Here is a 20,857-nt window from a genome sequence, read left to right on the forward strand (position 1 = left end):
GGACACAATGTCCCATGCCTGTAATCCCAGAGCGTTGAGACCAACCTGGGCAACATAGCCAGACCTTGTCTCTTAAAAAAAAAAAAATCAGCCAGCATGGTAGCACATGCCTGTAGTCTCAGCTCCTCAAGAGGCTGAGGCAGGAGCCATGATCATGGCCCTGCAATCCAGCCTAGGTGACAGAGGGAAACCTTGTCTCAAAAAATAAAAAACAAACAAACAAAAAAGAATACCTGCCATATTGCTCCTTTTGATTTATGAATAGTGCCCCCACCATTCCCCCACCATGTGCCAGGGGCTCCTTATACCTCATGTATGCCTCGGGACTCAGCAGGCAGCAGTCCAAGCTTCCTGTCCCTGGAAGTTCTGCAGAAGAGTTCATTGGGAGAAAACATTCTCCAGCTAATAGTTTTAAAATAATCTAAAGAATTAAGGATGCCATGCGGTTGGACCAAATGCCAGCTTTGGCTATTTAACATTCCTGGGGAGAAAAATGGTTTTCCAACAAGCATTTGTTAAGGTACACAACATCAGACCAAGGGTGCTACAAGGCAGAAAAATAAGAAGATGCTGAGCCTGTCCTTGCAATACCTACCAGACAACTGGGTAAAGATGTGTGGGATCCAACTGGAACAGGAAGCAAGCTGTCCATCCTGGCCACACACATTAGTAGGGTGCTAATGCACCCAGGCTCTGTACGAGGCACTGGGATACCAGGAAGACAATGATCCTACCCTCAGAGAACTCACTGTGATAGTGAAGATCTGTAAATTGAGCTAAAGAAGATCAATAGCGGCATGAACTCAGCGAGACCGAAGTGACCTTTCTTAAGAAAAATGAATCCTAACCTGAGACCTGAAGAAGCTAATCAAGACGGAGGTCATTCCAAGCTGGGGGAACAAGGAAAACACGAGTCTGGAGAATAATGCTCTGTGACTTTCCCTCTACCCACCCTTTCATCTAAGCAAGTGGGAAGGAAGCACAGGGAGTTGCACAAGGGACAAGAAAGCAGTTCTCAAAGGAGCACGGGTCTACCCAAGGGAGAATGAAAGGGACAGAATTGGAACCAGATTTTGGAGGGACTTTAACGCAAGGCTAAGGAGCCAGGTGGGCAGTGGCCATTAAAACTCTTCGATAAGGAGAATGACATGAGATCAGCTGTAGTTTTGGAAGACTAAAGCAGTGGTGGGGTGGAGAATAGGCTTTTAAGTTGAAATCCAGGTGGAATTTTTCTTGACTATTTCCAATTAAATGTCCACTTCAGGAGCTCTTCAAGTGTTATTTTAGGGGAATTGATTCTTGGGTTAATGCTGGTTCCACTAATCCTGAGCCCACTGTCGCCCAGAAGCCCTGAGCCAGACCTCAGCCAGCACAATGTCTCGTCCTCTGTCAGGATGACCCTCTCTGTGTGCCTCTTTCTTTGTTTCTCACAGGTTTTGATGAAGAAGGAAGTCTGTATATTCTTAAGGGTGATCGCACAATAGAGTTCGATGGCGAGTTTGCAGCTGATGTCTTGGTGGAGTTCCTCTTGGATGTAAGCATTTACACACAGTGACCCTGCATGGAGCTGTCTCTGCTCCAATATGCGGAGAGATAGAACCCCAAAGAACAGAAAAGCCAGAGAACCTGACCTCGTATGTGACGGGATTTTCAGGATTCACAAAAAAACTAAGGAGCACCTGTATTATTGCACTGTCTACTAGGAAGCTGATCTTTAAGTCACCCTAGAAACTGCCGGGAACCGTGTAGTAGTAATATGGTAATTCTCTTACCAGTTATGCATATTAAAATCTCCTTGGCTTTGCTCCACTACTGCTGAAGAGGAGCTGGGGAATGTGGGGAGAGGGGGATATCCAGCCATCTGAAGAGAGAGGAGGGGCAGGAGTATCAATCAGCCAGGTCACCCCGAGTTAGCTACCCTCAGAGCAACATAGAGAAGTGGCAGAGCTAATGAGCCCCCCAATATCACACTCATTTTCAGCCATGAACTTACCACACCCTCATATCCATGTGCTCAGAGAAACAGAGGAACAAACATTATAAAAATATTTCATCCATAGATAAACTCACACTTTCAGTAACTGCTGTGCAGTTCAATGCTTTGAACACATGTTCTTGCACAGATAAAGAACCTAATGTTGAATATCCATGCTGACAATTCCTTATCTATCAGCTAGCACCCAGTGGTCTATAGTTCTTTCTCTACAGTGTCAAAAATCAGAGGGAAGGTCAGAAGTGAGTTGGAAGCTACATCTTACCAAAACCGTGCCATCTCATGACCCATTGTGCTTGGCCATCTCATTGACCCACACCCACAAGCCCTAAAACAGTTGAGAGGGGTGACAGAACTCTGGGACAACATGGTGCTGCCCCAGCCTGATCAGCTAGGAGGAGGCCTTTGGAAATAAGACTGACCACTTCAAACAATAAACAATGCGATTGACTTACATAAATAGAAGTCTCCATTAGGGCAGACTTTACACTTCATCAAACCCAGACACTGGCTCCATTTTTCTCTGTAAATCACAGATAACTCTGTTTTCAGTATGTTGTCTGTGTCCTCAAGCTGACGATTCTCAAAGTGAGCTATAAGATGGCCAGCAGCAGGAACCAGCACATCACATTTCCTCATTCATATTCCACGATAGAAACGAATTTGGCTTCCCATTGCCCTTTTAAGTGTAAAGCGCTTTTCCCAAAGGCTTCAGCAAATCTGTCCTTATTGGGCTAGTTACTTGCCCATTCCTGAATCAATAACTGGCAAGGGAAGTTATGAGATCCACCTAAATATCCAGCAGATGAGTGGATAAAGAACATGTAGTGTATATACACAAATGAATACTATTCCAAATGACATTTCTTGAAAAAAAGAAAGAAATGTCATTTGGAACTATACAGGTGGAACTGGAGAACATTATGCTAAGTGAAATAACCGAGGCGCGGAAAGACTAATACCACATGTTCCCACTTATTGTATGTGGAATCTAGAACACAAGAACTCACAGCAGCAGAGAGGAGTTACCAGAGACTGGATGGGGGCAGGGGAAGGGAGAGATGATGGTAAAAGTGTGCAAAGCCTCAATTAGACAGGAGGAATACGATTTTGTCCTTTGAGATATATTGTACAGCATGGTGAATATAGTGAATAATATGTATTACACATTTCAAAATTACTAAAAGAGTCAATTTCAAATGTTCTCACCACAAAAAATGATAATGGATAAGTTAATTAGCTTGATTTAATTATTTCACTTTGTATTTATAGATCATAGCAACACTTTATATCCAATAAATACATACAAGTATAATTTATCAATTTACAATTAAAAACTGTTTTTTAAAACTGGCAGAAGGAATAGGTTGCCCCCACCAATCATCTCATTCTTTGAGCTAAGGTCTAGTCCTCAGAAGGTACTGCTGGTATGCTCACTGGGGGTTTGTGGGGAGAATGGAATAGATATTTGAGGCACCACCCACAAAGTGTGCTACAACTTCCCTCCAACACACTCTGTTTCCCCATTGGAGAGGGAAATCTCTTGTTTGAACATTGTGTGTGTGTGTGTGTGTGTGTGTGTGTGGCATTTCAGCTAATTGAAGACCCAGTGGAGATCATCAGCAGCAAACTGGAAGTCCAAGCCTTCGAACGCATTGAGGACCAGATCAAACTCATTGGCTTTTTCAAGAGTGAGGACTCAGAATGTAAGTTGTCTGCCAACCCCAACCTGTCAGTCTAAAGGCTAAATTTCCAATAAGGTACCTCAAAAGCGGATGGGTCTTCAGCATCTCTTTTGCTGGGTAGAATAGAGGTTAGGATTCCTTCCTGAGCCTAACGCTGTGGAGTACATGTGCAAAAGTTATACAAAACAGTCAGGAAAGCTGAAAGAATATTAAGGTGGGGCCAGGTTCTCTGGCTTTAAAGCAGGCTGAGTGTTCTACAGAAGAGAGAGAAGCCCTTCTCCACTTTTCCTGCCTATCCACCCCTCAGTCGGATTCTCCCCTACAATGGGACAAGCAACGGGCTCTCTCCCTGGCATTGGCAGCTCCTCTGGTCACCAGCTGGAGAGCTTCGAAGTCAGTTGGAAAGCATGGGTGGAAAACTGGGGTAGGGATGGGCTTAGCAGTTGCTACAGCATGTGAAAAATCGCTGGCCAAGGCCACGGCTGACCACCAAGGCTGCCTGCCACAGTGCAGCCACACCCTTGGGCATATCCCTTGGAAAGCTTTGTGACCAGGTTTCGGGTGGACGCAAGGACTTATGATAGCATCAGCACAGCCCAGCCCAATAGAGATGAGAGGGTGGTGGGGGTGAGTCAGGAAGATCAGGAAGAAGGGACCAGAGGAATAAGCACTTAAGTACTGTACGTATTTAAAAACTGCTTTGGCACCCATAGCATGGGTCCAATGAAGTAGGCTTTTTTTTTTTTTTCCAGCGTCTCAGCCTTGGAGAGAGAAAAAGCCTTAGAGGGGGTGAGCATAACTCTGGTAGCATTCATACAAGTAGGAATGCAAGTGTGGGCTGCTTATGACTATTTCTGGGAACCCCAAAATATTCTGAAATTGTTTGCAAGCCCATTTCTTTAACCAGTCTGCCTGCTAGTATCCCTAGTCACCTCATCAACAACCCATTCATTTTCTGTCTCCCATGCCCCAACTTAACCCTGTCCTCATTTGCTTCCTTCAAACCTCCATTTACAGTGCTTAAAATGAATGTGCTAGAGGGAGGCAGCTAGCCAGGAAGATTTGCCCCAGTTCGTCTTTAGGCGACTTTATTTTAGTTTGTACATTTCCATATCAGTGCTGACTACTCTGGGGTGCTTCTCCTGCCCCTTCCTTTTCAGTTCCTCCGCCTCAATTTGTTTCCGTCTTTACGTTCCTCTATCCTCTTCATCCATGTAGCTCAGGATGGCAGACAAGTGGGAGGCAAAGCCAAGGTTAGGATAGAGAGCACACCTCCCAGTACCTTTCTTCCCCCACCTAGATGAATGATCATAATAACACTCATTAACACATTTCATATGCCAGGGCCTATGCTAGGAGCTCATATGGATGCCTTAATTTCATTCTCACAGCAAGCCTGTGAGGTGGTTATCATTATCATCTGTATGTTACTGATGATGAAAGGATGGAACTGAAAGGTGCAATTAACTTGCCCATTATCACACAGCTAGTAAATAGTGGAGCCAAGACTGAAATCCTAGGAATGTGACTTTAGAGTTTATACACTTAACTACTGGGCTATATTTTCAAGACTTTGTAAACTTAGGTCATTGCACATATAAAATGTGATGATGCTTGTAGGCTATAAAATGGAAGTAAACATGAAGGGATTGGGCTCAGTGAAAAAATTAACTTTGCATTGTAAAATAAGAAAATAATATGAAATATATTACACATTGCATCCTAAAAATTTTCCAATTTTTAAAAAATTTTGAATGAGAATCTTATGCTTACTTCAAGAATATAGCTGTTTTTTGAGACCTAGTTTTTCTCTGTTGCCCAGGCTGGAGTGCAGCGGCATGATCTTAGCTCACTGCAACCTCTGACTCTTCGGATTAAGCTCCTCCTGATTCAGCTTCCTGAGGATTATAGGTGCCTGCCACCATGCCTGGCTAATTTTAGTATTTTTAGTAGAGATGGAGTTTCACCATCTTGGTCAGGCTTGGTCTTGAACTCCTGACCTCAAGTGATCCACCCGCCTTAATCTCCCAAAGTGCTGAGATTACAGGCGTGAGCTTTTATGTTTGAAATAACAACATGAAATTCCTTATCCAGATTTTAAATGATGATCTCTTCAAATTCTTAATGGTCACCATAGACAAGAGACTTCACTTGTATATGTGGATGGTGACAAAAAGGAGGATAATATCCATTGCTTTTTCTTTTCTTTTTCTTTTTTGAGACCGAGTTTCACTCTTGTTGCCTACGCTATAGTGCAGTGGTGCAGTCTCGGCTCACTGTAACCTCTGCCTCCCGGGTTAAAGTGAATCTCCTGCCTCAGCCTCCTGAGTAGCTGGGATTACAGGCACCTGCCACCATGCCCAGCTAATTTTTTTGCATTTTTAATAGAAATGGGGTTTTACCATGTTGGCCAGGCTGGTCTTAATCTCCTGACCTCAGATGATTCACCTGCCTCAGCCTGCCAAAGTGCTGGGATTACAGGCATGAGTCACCATGCCTGGCCTGCTCTTTCTTTGACTGATGAGTATTCTTTTTTTGCCATTGGACATAATGCAGAGAATTCCACCTATAAGTGTCCTTTAGGGCACTTAATTCAATCTGACAGCTATTCCTTTTCTTTTCATTGACAAATATAATGTTCATATTCTTTGTAATAATTTGAATGAATGTGAAAGGATTACAAATCCCAATTAAATTTTTTTATATCATAGTATTTCAAAATAATAATGAAGCTTTTCCTTAGGAATACACAGATATTGCTCTACTCATCTTAATAATTGTTTTTAAAATGTAAATAATAAAATTGTTAGTAAGTCATTTTAACCTCTTTTTAAGGTTAGATTTTTGTTTTTAAATTTATAAACTTCATTAGTACATTATATATTTCACATAGTCCTTGTAATTTTCAGTTAAGTACATTCAGGTAGGTGTTTAGCAAGGCCTAGCCTTTTCTGAAGCCACTAATTTAATGATCCCTTGAAATATTTTCAAAGTAAGTATAATTCATAGCATATTTTAAAATCTACTTTTTAGCTAATAAAGTCTGTAAACCTGTTGCTGAGTGAACCTACCTTAGGATGAAAGAGCAGGGAGAGGTCTCCTGAACCCATTTCTTCACCAAAAGCCATAAAGAGAAAGAGTTATACAGGTTTGGATGTTATTAGAGTCACTTCTTAAAGATAGCAACCTTTTTGTGGAATGCAGATTCACAGGCAAGCCTTTATATGACAGAGCTTTTCTCTGAATAAATATTATTTGAATCTCAGGATTTTCAGAAAGAACTTGATGTAAAGCCTTTACACCTTCTCGTCAGCTGCACTATCATTACACGAACTTGGACAGCACTTTTAAAATCTGACTTCAGAGTTTATACACTTGTGTATACAATTTATACACTGTAAAGTTTATACACTTAACTCTGTGCACTTAACTTGGGCAGTGCTTTCAGAATATATTTTGACATGTTCATTTACTTCTTTGAATGTTTCATCCCAACAACTTGGTTTGGTTCTTCTTTGTAAGACAGACGATATTATTCCAAGCATTTCTTACCAGGGTTTCTAACTGATGCCATCAAACATACCCTGTTACTAAAATTTGCTATACTAATATCCAGAATGGACAATCCTGAGAGAGGGGGGAAGAGAGGTGAGGAAATGCTAAGCTAAATCTTTAGTAAGCTAGATGTTCAGGAGTCTATTCCTGAAGCCAAGAGTCATCAAAGAAAGTGGGAGGGGAGTCTGACTGGAAGGGACCAGGAACAGGCTGGCCAGCATCTAAACAGGACGAGGAGGCAGGGAAAGCCTAGAGATGACCTAAGTTCTAATAGAGCAGAAGACAAGAGGAGCCTTCTAGAAAACAACTGCTGTTTGGCTGAGGCTAAAGGTCAAACCACATTTTGAATCACCCATCTGGGGGTCACCTTGCTTCATTCTTTGCCTTAAAGTGATGCAAAACAGCTCTCCAAGACAGGAAGGGAGGCCCCTGACACGGACCTAAGCCATTCTTTCATCAGAGTGGGAGTTCATGGAAGGGAGGAGAAATTCATCAGGGACATGGGGATTGGAAAAGAGGGGGACAGAGGATTTTGATAGAGCCCACTGCTGCTTTAGACACAGACAGCTTAGCTGTTGCTTTAGCCATTCAACTTCCCTACCTTCTCTCCATTCATTCTTCAAATGCTCCCAGCCGTCTTCTCACCTCTACCCAATTCTCGATCCCAGCTATCAGGTTACAGGATATTTCTGACTACCCACTTGCTTTTATGAGGATGATTTGGGTGAATGTGTATCAGTATGGACAAGTATTCTTATGACTTTCCAACCCCTCTCTCACCTGTGCTTGTCGCCTTCACCTCTGCTGTAACAACTGTCATGCTGCACTGTGACTGTTTGAGGATCCACAGCCCTCTCTAGGCTGAGAGCTTTTTAAGTTCAGTAACTTCTTATTCATTTTGGTATCCCCTGAACTAGCATTATTCTAAAAAATAATTGATAGCATCTTAATAAATTCTGCATGGTGTCAGAATTTAACTAAGGCTTATACTTCTGATAGTTAAGGGAAATGGAATTCCATGAAACGGAAAGAAGTTAATCTTGTTAAGAATAAATCACAGGCTCGTTGACTCTCAGGATTATAGAATTTATTCGGAACAGCCACCACCGCCACAATTACAACCACCCTCACATCTAAGGCTTGAGTACAAATCTCTTTCCTAAGTAACTCCCCAGGTGTGCCAAGGTACAGCACTCCCGTGCTCACCTGATCCCATGCCTGCCTCGACCAGTATGGACTCAAGTTTGAGACCATAGTCAATCAAGAGTTTAAGTTTAGGAAGTCCTCTTGCGGCATCGAAATAAAGAAGAAAACTTTAAAATGAAAAAAGGGAAAGAAAACTAGAATTCAGCAACAGGGGTACTTCCTCTAAGAAGTTTAAAAGACTTCAGGGCCGGGTGCGGTGGCTCATGTCTGTAATCCCAGCACTTTGGGAGGCCGAGGCGGGTGGATCACGAGGTCAAGAGATCGAGATCATCCTGGTCAACATGGTGAAACCCAATCTCTACTAAAAATGCAAAAAATTAGCTGGGCATGGTGGCGCATGCCTGTAATCCCAGCTACTCAGGAGGCTGAGGCAGGAGAATTGCCTGAACCCAGGAGGCGGAGGTTGCAGTGAGCCGAGATCGCGACTTTGCACTCCAGCCTGGGTAACAAGAGCGAAACTCCATCTCAAAAAAAACAAAAGAAGTTTAAAAGACTTCTGTGATGTCATTTGTGATTGAGGTTACTTTATACAGTGAGATAAACTTCTTTCTTACTTAGGGCTCATTTATGCTGGCAAACTGCACTCTCTCTAGAGGGCGTGATTATAAGTAGCAGTGAGTTAGAGTGAAAGGCCTTTTTATTTTGGTTTGGGGTTTTACGTGTCTTTTTCTGTGTCTTATCCTCCCGGTTCCCTGTTTCCTGCCTTCTATCTATGCACTTCATAAAAGTGTGGTGAAGGGGTCTTCTCTTGGGCATGTGAATTCCAGTCAATTCCAACTCCTTGGGGGGAACTATGGGTTTAAATAGTATTAAATCATTACCTTTCTAAATAATAGCTAATAAATTATTATCCAGTCAGGATTAATTGGCTTTCTACCCTCTACCTCATTTAAAAAGAAGATCCTTCAGTGTGCATCTTGAAAACGTCTCTCCCTTCATCTTTGTTTTTCCCCTTAGACTACAAGGCTTTTGAAGAAGCCGCTGAACACTTCCAGCCTTACATCAAATTCTTTGCCACCTTTGACAAAGGGGTGAGTACCTGCGAAACCCCAATTTGAACAGTGTTGTAGGAATGAAGGATTAAAGTTTGAACTTCCCACCACTCTTTTTTTTCTTTTAGAGACGTTAACCATCCTCCCTTGCCTCTTTCTCTAGAAGGGTTAAGAATTATGTCACTAAATCATGATTGGATGAAAGATGAGTACAAAGATGACTAATTCAGAGGATGGAAGACTATTTCTAAAAACTTCCAAAGAAAAGTGATGGCCCACCCTTATCTTCTCGTACACTGAGACGGGCAATGTGTGGGCCCAGAGCGTGCCAGCCCACTGAGCCATGCTTCCTTTTTCCTTATGGTGTATCCTCTCCCTTCCTGGGGTTGCATACTTCCCCTTCTACTGGGTCAGGGTGGGGAGTAGAATGGGAACTCATCTGTGATGAGTTCAAGCAAGTGTTCTGTGAAGAACAGGAGGACACTAGTGAGCTGGAGCAGGGAAGGGGCATGGTGGGATGAGATTGCTTTCAGTTCACGTCTATGATGAACCATTTCTATGGATGTGGCCCTGTCTTTAAGCCTAGGATCCAGAAGAGAGGTCTATGATCCAAGTAATATAATCTAAACTTGAAGAATGTTTATCCTAATTAGTTGGATTACAGTTGGGAGGGATCTTGAGCAAGAATATTTTAAAAAAATAATGATCATGTATTAAGTATCTATTATGGACCAGGCGTTATGGCTCACGCCTGTAATCCCAATACTTTGGGAGGCTGAGGCAGGTGGATTGCTTGAGCCTTGGAGCTGGACAACAGCCTGGGCAACATAGTGAGACCCATCTCTACAAAAAATACAAAAATTAGCTGGGTGTGGTGGCACACACCAGTAGGTCCCAGCTACTTGGGAGGCTGAGGTGGGAGGATCACCTGAGCCCAGGAGGTTGAAGCTGCAGTGAGCCGTGATCATTCCTTTGCACTCCATCCTGGGCAACGGAGTGAGATCCTCTCTCAAAAAATAAAAATATAAAAAATAATAAAATTTTAAAAATCATGTGCAAGAGTCTGTGCTAAGAAGTTAACATGGATTTTCTCACTTCATCCCCTCAACACTCCTAAAGGAAGGAATTAGTATTCTCATTCTACAGAGGATAAAACAGTCCCTGAAAGATTAAGTGGTTTATTTAGGGTCATGCAGTAACTGGATTGAGAAGCTTGTTATAATCTCAGACCAGCCTGACTCCAAAGTCAATGCTCTATCCTACTGTACTCCAGAGAAAGAAGCAATATATGCAAATTGCCTAGCTGGTGTTTGGCACACAGAAAGCATTCAGTAACAGTTAGCCAGCTATGGGCACCATTATTGATAAAAAGTCAGTCATCTAGGCCCAGGAGGTGGGAGGCTCGGATAGGATATTAGCAGAGAAAGGGAGGAACAGAGAAGCCTAAACTGAATCCATTACTGATATTTGGTTCTGATGGACTAGGTGTGGCTAAAGTGGCTCCCGGGTAAGAATCCAGCTGAAAGGAAGAGAGAGGCAGGCCAATTAATTTGGCCAAGCAACAAAGCCTTAGTTTTTAGAGGGGTGGTTCAAGGTTGAGCTCAGGGTAGGATCTGTTTTTAGAAGTGCCTCCTAGTACAACTGTATAGTTTCATGCCTGTGGCCCATGAAAAAGGTAAGTTCAGGCTAAGATTAAAAAGTCAGAAAGATGCTTTACTAAAACTCTGTAAGACACTGTGTCATAAGTGCCAGTGTTCACATAGCCTTGTGGGATTTCAGAACATTTAAAAAGACAAAGACACACGGAGGGGAGAGCACTGAGAGGACTCTGATGCCATTTGGTGCTTAAGAACTTGCACCCATCAGTTGGGGTGGAAGGGGTGGCCAAAGGGAGATGGGGGGGTCCAGAAGGCATGACTGCACCCAGCAGAGCCTCAGTGGTGTCCAGCAGGGGGTGCTGGAGCAGAAGAGGGGGAAAGTAATAAATGTCATGAAGGGGCTGAAAGGATCTGTTTGTACAACACACTCCAGGGAATCTAAGAGGGACCTGAAGGTGCTTTGTTGAAGTCTGAAACCAGGAGAAGCAAGGGACAAGGAAGCACTAATGAAGTCACAAAAATGCAAAAAACAACTGGCACTAGCAAAAGTGGATGTGACAGGAAGACCTGGCCATTGATGAGAAGATGAGAGAAGGCCTCAAACTAACTTAAGATAGCAAGTCTTGGCTTCAAGACTTATGAAGCTACTGAAAACATTAGGAAATCTAGGAAGAAGAATCTATTGAGGAACAGGAGATGGGGTTATGAGTTCAATTTTCTAAAAGTTGGGAAAACATTCTACTGGAAATGTCTTTAGTTAATTAATTCAGTCATTCATTCACTCAAGTATTTCTCGAGTGCCCTTTATGTGCCAGACACTCTTCTCGGTGCCAGGGACACAACATTAAGTAAAGCAGATTCTTGCCCTTTAGACTTTAAAGTTTAGTCTGGAAAAGAAAAGATGGAAAGATACAAAGTAAATAAGTAAACAAACCAATAAATACGTCGTATGAGTTGCAGGACTGTAAAGAGAGTGAGATGTCATAGCTGCCGATGTAAATTTGACAGTAGGTTCCCAACTAGTCCATATTAGTATCCTTGAACAAGCTTTTAAAACCACTAATCTCTGGACCCCAGCCCTGAAAATTTTAATTTTTTTAGTGTTGTGACAGTGTCTCAGAAGCTGCATTTTCAAAAGCCTCCCAAGGAATTTTAAAGGGTATGCAGGTTTGGGACCAGCACTGATCTGTTGATACTAATCCTACATCAAGCCACATGAAGGTCCAATCTCTCTGAAGATGCAGCTGGAGCAGGAAAGTGTCGGAGGGCCGAGGTTGGCGTCCACTCTGCTGCACCTCACAGCCTGAAAATATCAGTTCTTACAATCCCACGTGCCTCCCCCTGGCCTGTTCCTCTCTCTGTCTGAGAGAACAATAAGATGAAAAGTCACTCTCTTTTTTTAATCACACTGGAGCCAAAGGAAACTGCGACTCTCTAAACAAAGTTAGTGGAGAAGGTAGATGTTGGGAAGACCTAAATTTATTAGGTTGATGCAAAAGTGTGGCAAAAACCATTACTTTTGGCAAAAACCGCAATAGCTTTTGCACCAACCTAACACTTTGCGTTGGTTTCATTGGCAGCAACTAAAATGGCTTGCCAACTTGAGGAAAAATGATCCGTATCAAAATTCATGCAAATATCAGAACATCAGCATTGTACTTTGTAGTTTTCTTATCTTCGTCAAAATCTATTCCAACTAGTTAACAAAAGCATGAAAGAATTCATTTTTATGGACCTATTCGCTTCTTAATAATATAATTTATTCTTATGTAATGCTAATACCCAGGAACCTGGTCTCCTCCTGGAGTACTGCCTTGGATTCAGTAGGCCCCAGTAAATACTTACTGAATAAATGAATGAATAAATGCTTCAATCCATCAAATCTCCTTCAGTCCTTACTGTCCAAGACAGAAATAATAATGAAAGAGCGGGCAGGGAAGGCGTGGTGGCCTGCTCCTGTAATTCCAGCTACTCAGAAGGCTGAGGCAGGAGAATCGCTTGAACCCGGGAGGCGGAGGTTGCAGTGAGCCGAGACCATGCCATTGTGCTCCAGCCTGAGCAACAAGAGCAAAACTCAGTCTCAAAAAAATAAAAATAAATAAAGTTTAAAAAAAACAATGAAAGAAAGGGATTCTCAGAGATAAAACATGAGGGCACTCCATGATGGTGGTAGGGAGATAGTGAAGAGATCCCTCGGAAATTTTCCTCAACATTTCCAAGACTTAAATTAAGGACACAACAGTTTCCACATTTATAGACAGAACGTGGACCCAGACACTGGCATTCAGGGACCAGAGACTACCCCCACCAGCAGGTGGGTTTGACTTCTGGCTCTGCTCCCTCCAGATCTACGATCCCGACACATTTCTTAACCAGATTGTGCCTCAGGTTCATCATTTGTAAAATAAGTGAAATAATCATTCCTACCGTATACAATCAAAGTGAGAATTAAAGAATAAACCTAAAACAACTGGCAGCAGTGCCTGGCACATGATAAGCACTCCATATGTTTGTTATCATTACTGTTTTCACTCTGATCACTTCTCCTTTCATAAAAACAGTCTTCTGGTTCCTAGAATATATAGTAAGCGAACTCAGAAAACCAGAATTCAACATCACTTCCTAGCCCATTCTACCATAGGCGCAGCTTTGCAAAGAACTGTGCGTAAAAGAGCAAACATACAACTGTGGGTAGACACTAGTTGTATGTTTGCTCTTTCCCCCTCCTTGGCTCCCTGCCTCATCACCCTATCATGTGTATCACCCCCTATTCTAGAGAAGAGGGAAAAACAGTTAAAAAAAAAAAACTCCACGTCTCCCTCTCTTGAAATCAACCTGACAATAAAATCTCCTTTGACTGACCATAGCTGTCAACATGGCCTGTTTTCTTTATCTCTGAGTACGATGCTGGAATTTCTTCCTCATAAGTACTGTATGAAATGTCTTTTGGAATATAGTGACCTGGAATTAGTAGCAACTGATGACAAACACCATATGGATGTCAGTGTTTCCTCAGTATGGACCTCCTTGTGTAAGAGCTTATGCAATACCTAGCTCCTCCCCTTCCCCAGTTAGCTGCAGCCACCCCAGGTCACGTCACCACGGGTTACCACCACAGAGCGTCGGCTCTTAGGCAATTCCTCTTCAGTTTCAAAGGAACCACTGTTCATCCCTGTGCTTTCTTGAACCATGGCTCTGAACCAGAAAAGAGTGGCATTTGGTTTTCTATAGAGCATTGCATATTCCAGGCCTCTCAAATCATTTCACAAACAGAGGTCCTGAGTTCAGCAGCCGTGCAGGCAAACAGCAACCATTCTGCCTTGACAACACACTGAACATGTGGCCGCTTTAATCCAGAGAGAAAATGTCTTCCAGGCTATGGGCTGACTCTCTGAGCTCTTTATCTGTTGTAGGATGAGCAAATTATCCTGGCTTGCCGGGGTCTTTCCAAGTTTCAGTACTGAAAGTCCAGCCTCCCAGCAAGTCCTTCCACCCACAGCAAAGCAAGATGGTCAGTTACCTCATGACCTCTGACACACTAGGCAGCTCCCAAAACCTGACAAACCACAAAGAAAGCTGGGTACTGAGAGATTTAACTCTAGGGCCAGCGCTTCAACCTAAATACCAGTTACGGTTATGAGCAGATCAAGGGCAGGCTAATGGGTTGGGTTCTGATTCTGAGTACCTACATGCTTTAAGGATCTTCATCAAGTGCCTGTTCTATCAATGCTGGTTCCATTAAATCCATACAACCCAGGATAGAAAACATGTTCCATTGGCATTTTCTTCCCATCCAGCCCTGCCAAATGCAGTAGAGTGATGGTGATTGTAGAATTAAATTTCCCACTTATCCTAACTGCTTCCTGCCCCTGCCTGACCCTCATTTTCTAGATAAGTCTTTTTCCTTCTTTGATCACAAAAGAAGATTAGTCTAGCCAGGACTTGGGTGATGGAGTTCATAACACTTCAACATTGAATTTAAAACTGTACAAGTTTTTTTAATGTCTTTGCCAGAGAACATACACACTTATCTTAGATGGACAACACATTGCTATTCTAGACTAGCATTCGCATAAACTTTGTCTTATTTCTAATGGTTACAGGTTGCAAAGAAATTATCCTTGAAGATGAATGAAGTTGACTTCTATGAGCCATTTATGGATGAGCCCATTGCCATCCCCAACAAACCGTACACGGAAGAGGAGCTTGTGGAGTTTGTGAAGGAACACCAAAGGTGCCTGAGATGGCATGCAGGGGCTGTGGGGCTGGGGGCTGGGGAATGGAGAAGAACCTCTCTGTGCTAACATTTCAGATGCGCCAAGAGCAACAACCTATTTAGTACCCCAGCAGTACAGAACTCAGTAGTATGGCTTTGTTGATCAGTGGTGACTACCAGGGACATTATTACTTCTGAATGTAAGTCTGCACCTACAAGCAGGGTTTGATAAATCCCTCAGTCAGCAAATTCCCTCAAAGCCAGGGCAAGATATAAATATAATTCTATACTAGGAATGATAGAAATTTAGTGAAAGTTTCCATATACCAATAACCATGCTGAGTGCTTTAGGAAAACTATTTTATCTAATCTCCAACCTTATGGAGTAATTATTATTATCCCAATTTTGCAGATCAAGGAATTGGACTCAGTAGTTAAGTAACTTAGCCAAAGATGAGCACTCTATGCATAAAACTTCTGGGAGAGGAATGTTTGTTGCCACTTAGTGTAGCTCTAGCATGGATCAGCAAACTTTTTCTGTAAAGAACAAAATAGTAGATATTTCAGGTTCTGTGGGCCAGATGGCGTCTGTTGCGACTGCTTAACTCTGCAGCTGTGGCATGAAAGCAGCACGGATCATGTATAAACAGATGGGTGTGGCTGTATCCCAGTAAAAGTTTATTTAGGAAAACAGGAGGTCCTGGCTGGATTTGTCCCACCAGCTGTAGTTTTTTGACCCCTGCTCCTGAGGGAGTAATGATATGGGAATATGGAACACGGCGGTAGGCTCACTGGCTTGTCCACCACCCTAGCCGACATGTGCACGAGTACGTTCCTTGGACCTGAAGAACTGTGATTCTCCTCACCTGGACAGTCCTAGTTACTTCAGAAAGGCAGCTCTTGGAGGGACAAATATTAATATACCCAGCTCTATGTGCCAGTATTTTTAAAGAAATGAAACTATGAGCAAAATATAGATCCTATCTGCTCCCCCAAACATCCCTAAAGGACTTTTGATGGATCCCCCAGATGATAAAACAAAGGCAGTTTTGACCTACAAAATCCGAGATTTCCTGTTTCTCCCCTCAGGTTGCCTATTCTGGCCTGCTGTGGGCTCTCCAGACTGGTGCCCATCTATGGCATCTTGCCCTGGGAATGAGCTGGCCCTGTGCCCTCTGACCCACTGTTCGTAACAGACCTCATAATCCTTGGATCAGTGGGTCTGTGAAAAGGCTGAGTGGCTTAGGCCCAGCTCACTGTCTGACACAGCAGAGCAGAGCAGATCTGTTTCCTTAGGGGACGAGTGGGCTCTTAGGGCTCTCCATGCCTTGCCAATAAACCAGCATCTCATTTTACATTTCACCATGCCGTGGCTGCAGTATCTGCCACAGGGATCCCTACTCAAGGAAGCTCCTTCTTTTTATTTTTTTTCAGACCCACTCTACGTCGCCTGCGCCCAGAAGAAATGTTTGAAACATGGGTAAGAAAGTGGCAAACTCTCTTTGCCTTGTAGAGATGAGTATAGTCCCCAAGAGGAGTGCTTCTTAGATTCAGTCCCCGAACAAACCAAGTTTTATTTGGCTGAGTGGATGTCTAGATGAGTATCTGAAACATGGATAGTCCAGGTACGATGGCTCACACCTGTAATCCCAGCACTTTGGGAGGCTGGGGCCAGGGACCACCTGAGTTCAGGAGTCTGAGAGCAGCCTGGGCAACATAGCAAAACCCTGTCTCTACAAAAAATAGCCGAGCATGGGGCATGTGCCTGGAGTTCCAGCTACTTGGGAGGCCAAGGCAGGAGGATTGCTTGAGCTTGGGAGGTCAAGTCTGCAGTGAGCTGTGACTGTGATGCTGTACTCCAGCCTGGGCAACACAGTGAGACCCTGTTTCAAAAAAATAAAACAAAACAAAAACAAGGACAATGTCATGCTCAATTAAAACACAGTTCTCCATGGATCAACTAAGCCTCTTTGGTACTACTCACTAGGCAAAATTGCTCTGAGTTTATTTTCCATGGTGATATAGCTTCTGTTCATTGACCGCCAGAACCACAGAGTAACACAGTGGAAGGAACTCAGACTATAACATCATAGACACTTGGGTTCAAGTCCAGAATCTGCCACCTAGTAGCTTTGTGTCCTACGTCAAGTCATGTGGCCTTTCTAAGCTGTCTGAATTTCCTCATCTACAATTTGGACTTTTTATAAGGATCAATGATATGAAGAATTCAGAATATGGTAGCTGTTTTTTTAAAATATCAGCTGAAGGCACAGGCAAACAGCTGAGCCAACTCGTCCTCTAGGTCTGTGTCACGGATAATATGTCGGGCAGCTCAAATAGTGTTAGAAAGAGGGCCGTGGAGATAAACCCCCGACTCACACCTCAGCTTTGCACAGAATTTCATAAGTAACAAAGGCTGTGGAGCATTTTTCAAAGCATTTAATGCATCCTTTTACTTGGATCTTCCAATAGCTCTAGAAAGTGATGTCAAACAAATATTATTAATCAGCCAGGCATTGGCACCCCTGCAGCCCAGCTACTTGGGAAGTTGAGGTGGGAGGATTGTTTGAGCCCAGTAGCTTGAGGCTTCAGTGAGCTGTGATCATGCCACTGCACTCCAGCCTGGGCAACACAGCAAGACTCTGTTCCCACAAACAAACAAAACCAAGTATTATTTTAGCCCCATTTTACATATCGAGAAACCGATGCTCATATAGATTAATCACTAAGGGACACATAACTAATAAGCATTAGTTCTTGGAACTTAAATGTCGGCCATCTGGAGCCAAACCTCATGTTCTCTGCAGAATGCCTCCCCAGAGTGACCATGTGCCCACAAGGGGTCATTTGGGATGAGGGATGGGGAGGAAGAGAAAGGAATTAACACGGAAGTATTTGTCTATTTAATACTTTGAAGTGATGGATAAACAAAACCAGGGAGTAACTTGACACTATTTTACTGGTCTGTAACTTACTTGGATGTTTGAAGGTAGAGCAAACATTTCACAAGACACCGAAGGGTAAATAATCCAGTCCAGAGGAGTGGACTATTTAATAACAACTCAGCACAATAGACACAAACTTTCCTAACATTTAAACCTTTCAAAGATATTAAAACGGTCTTATTGCGAGGCATGGTGACTCATGTCTGTAATCCCAGTACTTTGGGAGGCCAAGGTGGGTGGATCACTTAACATTAGGAGTTTGAGACCAGCCTGGCCAACATGGTGAAACCCTATTCCTACCAAAAAATACAAAAACTAGCTGGGTGTGGTAGCAGGCGCCTGTAGTCCCAGCTACTCAGGAGGCTGACATAAGAGAATCACTTTAATACAGGAGGCAGAGGTTGCAGTGAGCTGTGATTGCCCCACTGCACTCTAGCCTGGGCAACAAAGTGAAACCCTGTCTCAAAAAAGAAAAAAAAAAGGAGAGTCTTATAACATATTTTAAAATAATAATAGCAAAAGGATATAATAGTGCTTTAAAATATTTCTTTTAAAAATTGTTTTTACTTTTTACCCTAAAATAATTTCAGACATACAAACATGGTGCAAAGAACTTCATTATCTTTTCACCTAGATTTCCCAAATGTTAACATCTTACCATGCGTTCTCTCTATCTACATAGACACATAGATAGATAGATGATAGACAGATATAGATAGATAGAGAGAATTATCAAAATCAGGAAATTAACACGGATACAGTAAGTTTACTACCATTATTCAAATTGCCCAGTTGTCCCACCAATGTCCTTTACTGCAAAAGAAAAACTTCTCTTTTTCTTGGCCCAAATCCAATCCAGGATCTCACACTTGCATTTCCTTATGTTTCTTTTTCTTTTATATGTTATTATTTTTGAGATGGATTCTTCCTCTGTCATACAGGCTGGAGTGCAGTGGCGCCATCTTGGCTTGTTGCAACCTCTGCCTCCCAAGTTCAAGCAATTCTCCTCCCTCAGCCTCCCAAGTAGCTGGGATTACAGGTGCACACCACCACGCCTGGCTAACTTTTATGTTTTTGGTAGAGACGGGGTTTCACCACATTGACCAGGCTGGTCTTGAACTCCTGACCTCAGGTGATCCTCTCGCCTCAGCCTCCAAAGGCAGGAGGTATTTCAGGCATGAGCCACCACGTCTGGCTTGCTCATACTTCTTTAGTCACCTTTAGTCTGGAACAGGATATTGGTATTTGTCTTTCATGATACAAACTATCCTTTAAATTGAGGTCATTACTGATGCTCTTTTCTGCTATGGCTTTATCTTCAGTGTTTTTCTTTATATTGTCTTTATTCCTAAGCGGCAAGTCTCAATTATCTAGGTTCCAGGAAAGGAGGGAGTAAAACACTATGGACCCCTTCTCCCAGGACTTTCCTTCCTATTATAGCAGTATCACACCTGAGACCATGGTGTTCTGTAGATGGTGAGCCTGTGTCCTCACATATCCCACATGGCTGCAGAAATACTCCCTCTTGGCATATTAGAGGCAGATGTTCAGAAAGGAAGTTCACTGTTGGGTTTCATTGGAACTCATTCTCTGCTTTCTTTTCATTTAATGAATAAGATAAATGACAGTCTTTTGCCATAACATAAAATAATGGTGATGGCTCATATTCTCCACATTATTGTATATTGAATTGTTCTCTACTTGGGGAAAAGATAGCACACTGAATTTAACCAGGTAGAGAGAAGGGCAACTGAAATGGTTTATTCCGTCCCTCCCCATTCTGGAACAGCCCCATGACTTACCCCAGGAGCCCTAACCAGACCTAGTCAGTCCCTCATTCAAGTCTCCATCTAGAGAGGGAAGGCAGGACAGGACCCTCCAGTGTCATCTCTGTTTCCTTGAAAGGGAGAAACAGGAATCAGTCCATCCAAGGGACCTCTGAGGAGTCACTTTCCATACCCCTTCTTCTACCTGTGCCCCCTAGCAGGGCACTGCTCTAAAGAGTGGCGTCTTTGTGGGCCACGTGGCCACAGCAACTTAAACCACAGATGTGGTTGTGGAAAGTGACCAGTTAATAAACTTTAAAGTCTTTATCTTTGGCCAGGCAAGGTGGCTCATGTCTGTAGTTTCAGCACTTTGGGAGGCTGAGGTGGGTGAATTGCTTGAGTCAAGGAATTTGGGACCAGCCTGGGCAACATAAGAAAACCCTGTCTCTGCAAAAAATACAAAAATTAGCTGGGTGTAGTGGTGTGTGCCTACGGTCCCAGCTACTTGGGAGGCTGAGGCAGGTGGATCCCTTGAGCCTGGGAGGCAAAGTCTGCAGTGAGCTAAGATGTGCCACTGCACTCCAACCTGGGCAACAGAGTAAAACCCTGTCTCAAAAAAAAAAAAAAAAAAAAGAAAGAAAGAAAAGAAAAGAACCTTCAACATCCACTTCTCCGGTCGTCCACTTCCCCGGACGTCCATTTCCCCAGACATTACAAAATATTTAACTAAGATGGGAAAGCTAGCTAGAGCTAAAACAACTATTGTTCTTTCTCTCTCTCCAATTGTGCAGGTTTTTAAAGATGCAGGCCATAGAAAACACATCACACATGATTACTAAAGAAACTGGTGCCTGGTAATATTTGCTTTGTGTACATTGGAAAGCTATTTATTTTAAATATT

The 20,857-nt window shown here is 42.9% G+C and overlaps 1 protein-coding gene across 1 annotated transcript in view; it reads left to right on the top strand.

Annotated features, from left to right (window-relative positions):
- The window catches only part of CASQ2 (calsequestrin 2), a 72,113-nt gene that overhangs the window by 29,883 nt on the left and 21,373 nt on the right, over positions 1 to 20,857 (top strand). Inside the window, exons 3-7 of the mRNA XM_012458880.3 lie at positions 1,434 to 1,534; positions 3,588 to 3,699; positions 9,397 to 9,470; positions 15,133 to 15,263; positions 16,680 to 16,725. Coding sequence (XP_012314303.1) covers positions 1,434 to 1,534; positions 3,588 to 3,699; positions 9,397 to 9,470; positions 15,133 to 15,263; positions 16,680 to 16,725 — 464 coding nt within the window. The remainder of the gene's footprint in view (positions 1 to 1,433; positions 1,535 to 3,587; positions 3,700 to 9,396; positions 9,471 to 15,132; positions 15,264 to 16,679; positions 16,726 to 20,857) is intronic.

The sequence above is a fragment of the Aotus nancymaae genome, unplaced genomic scaffold (assembly GCF_030222135.1).
Source record: "Aotus nancymaae isolate 86718 unplaced genomic scaffold, 86718_ANA_hifiasm-v0.15.2.pri h1tg000007l, whole genome shotgun sequence".
Classification (NCBI taxonomy): domain Eukaryota; kingdom Metazoa; phylum Chordata; class Mammalia; order Primates; family Aotidae; genus Aotus; species Aotus nancymaae.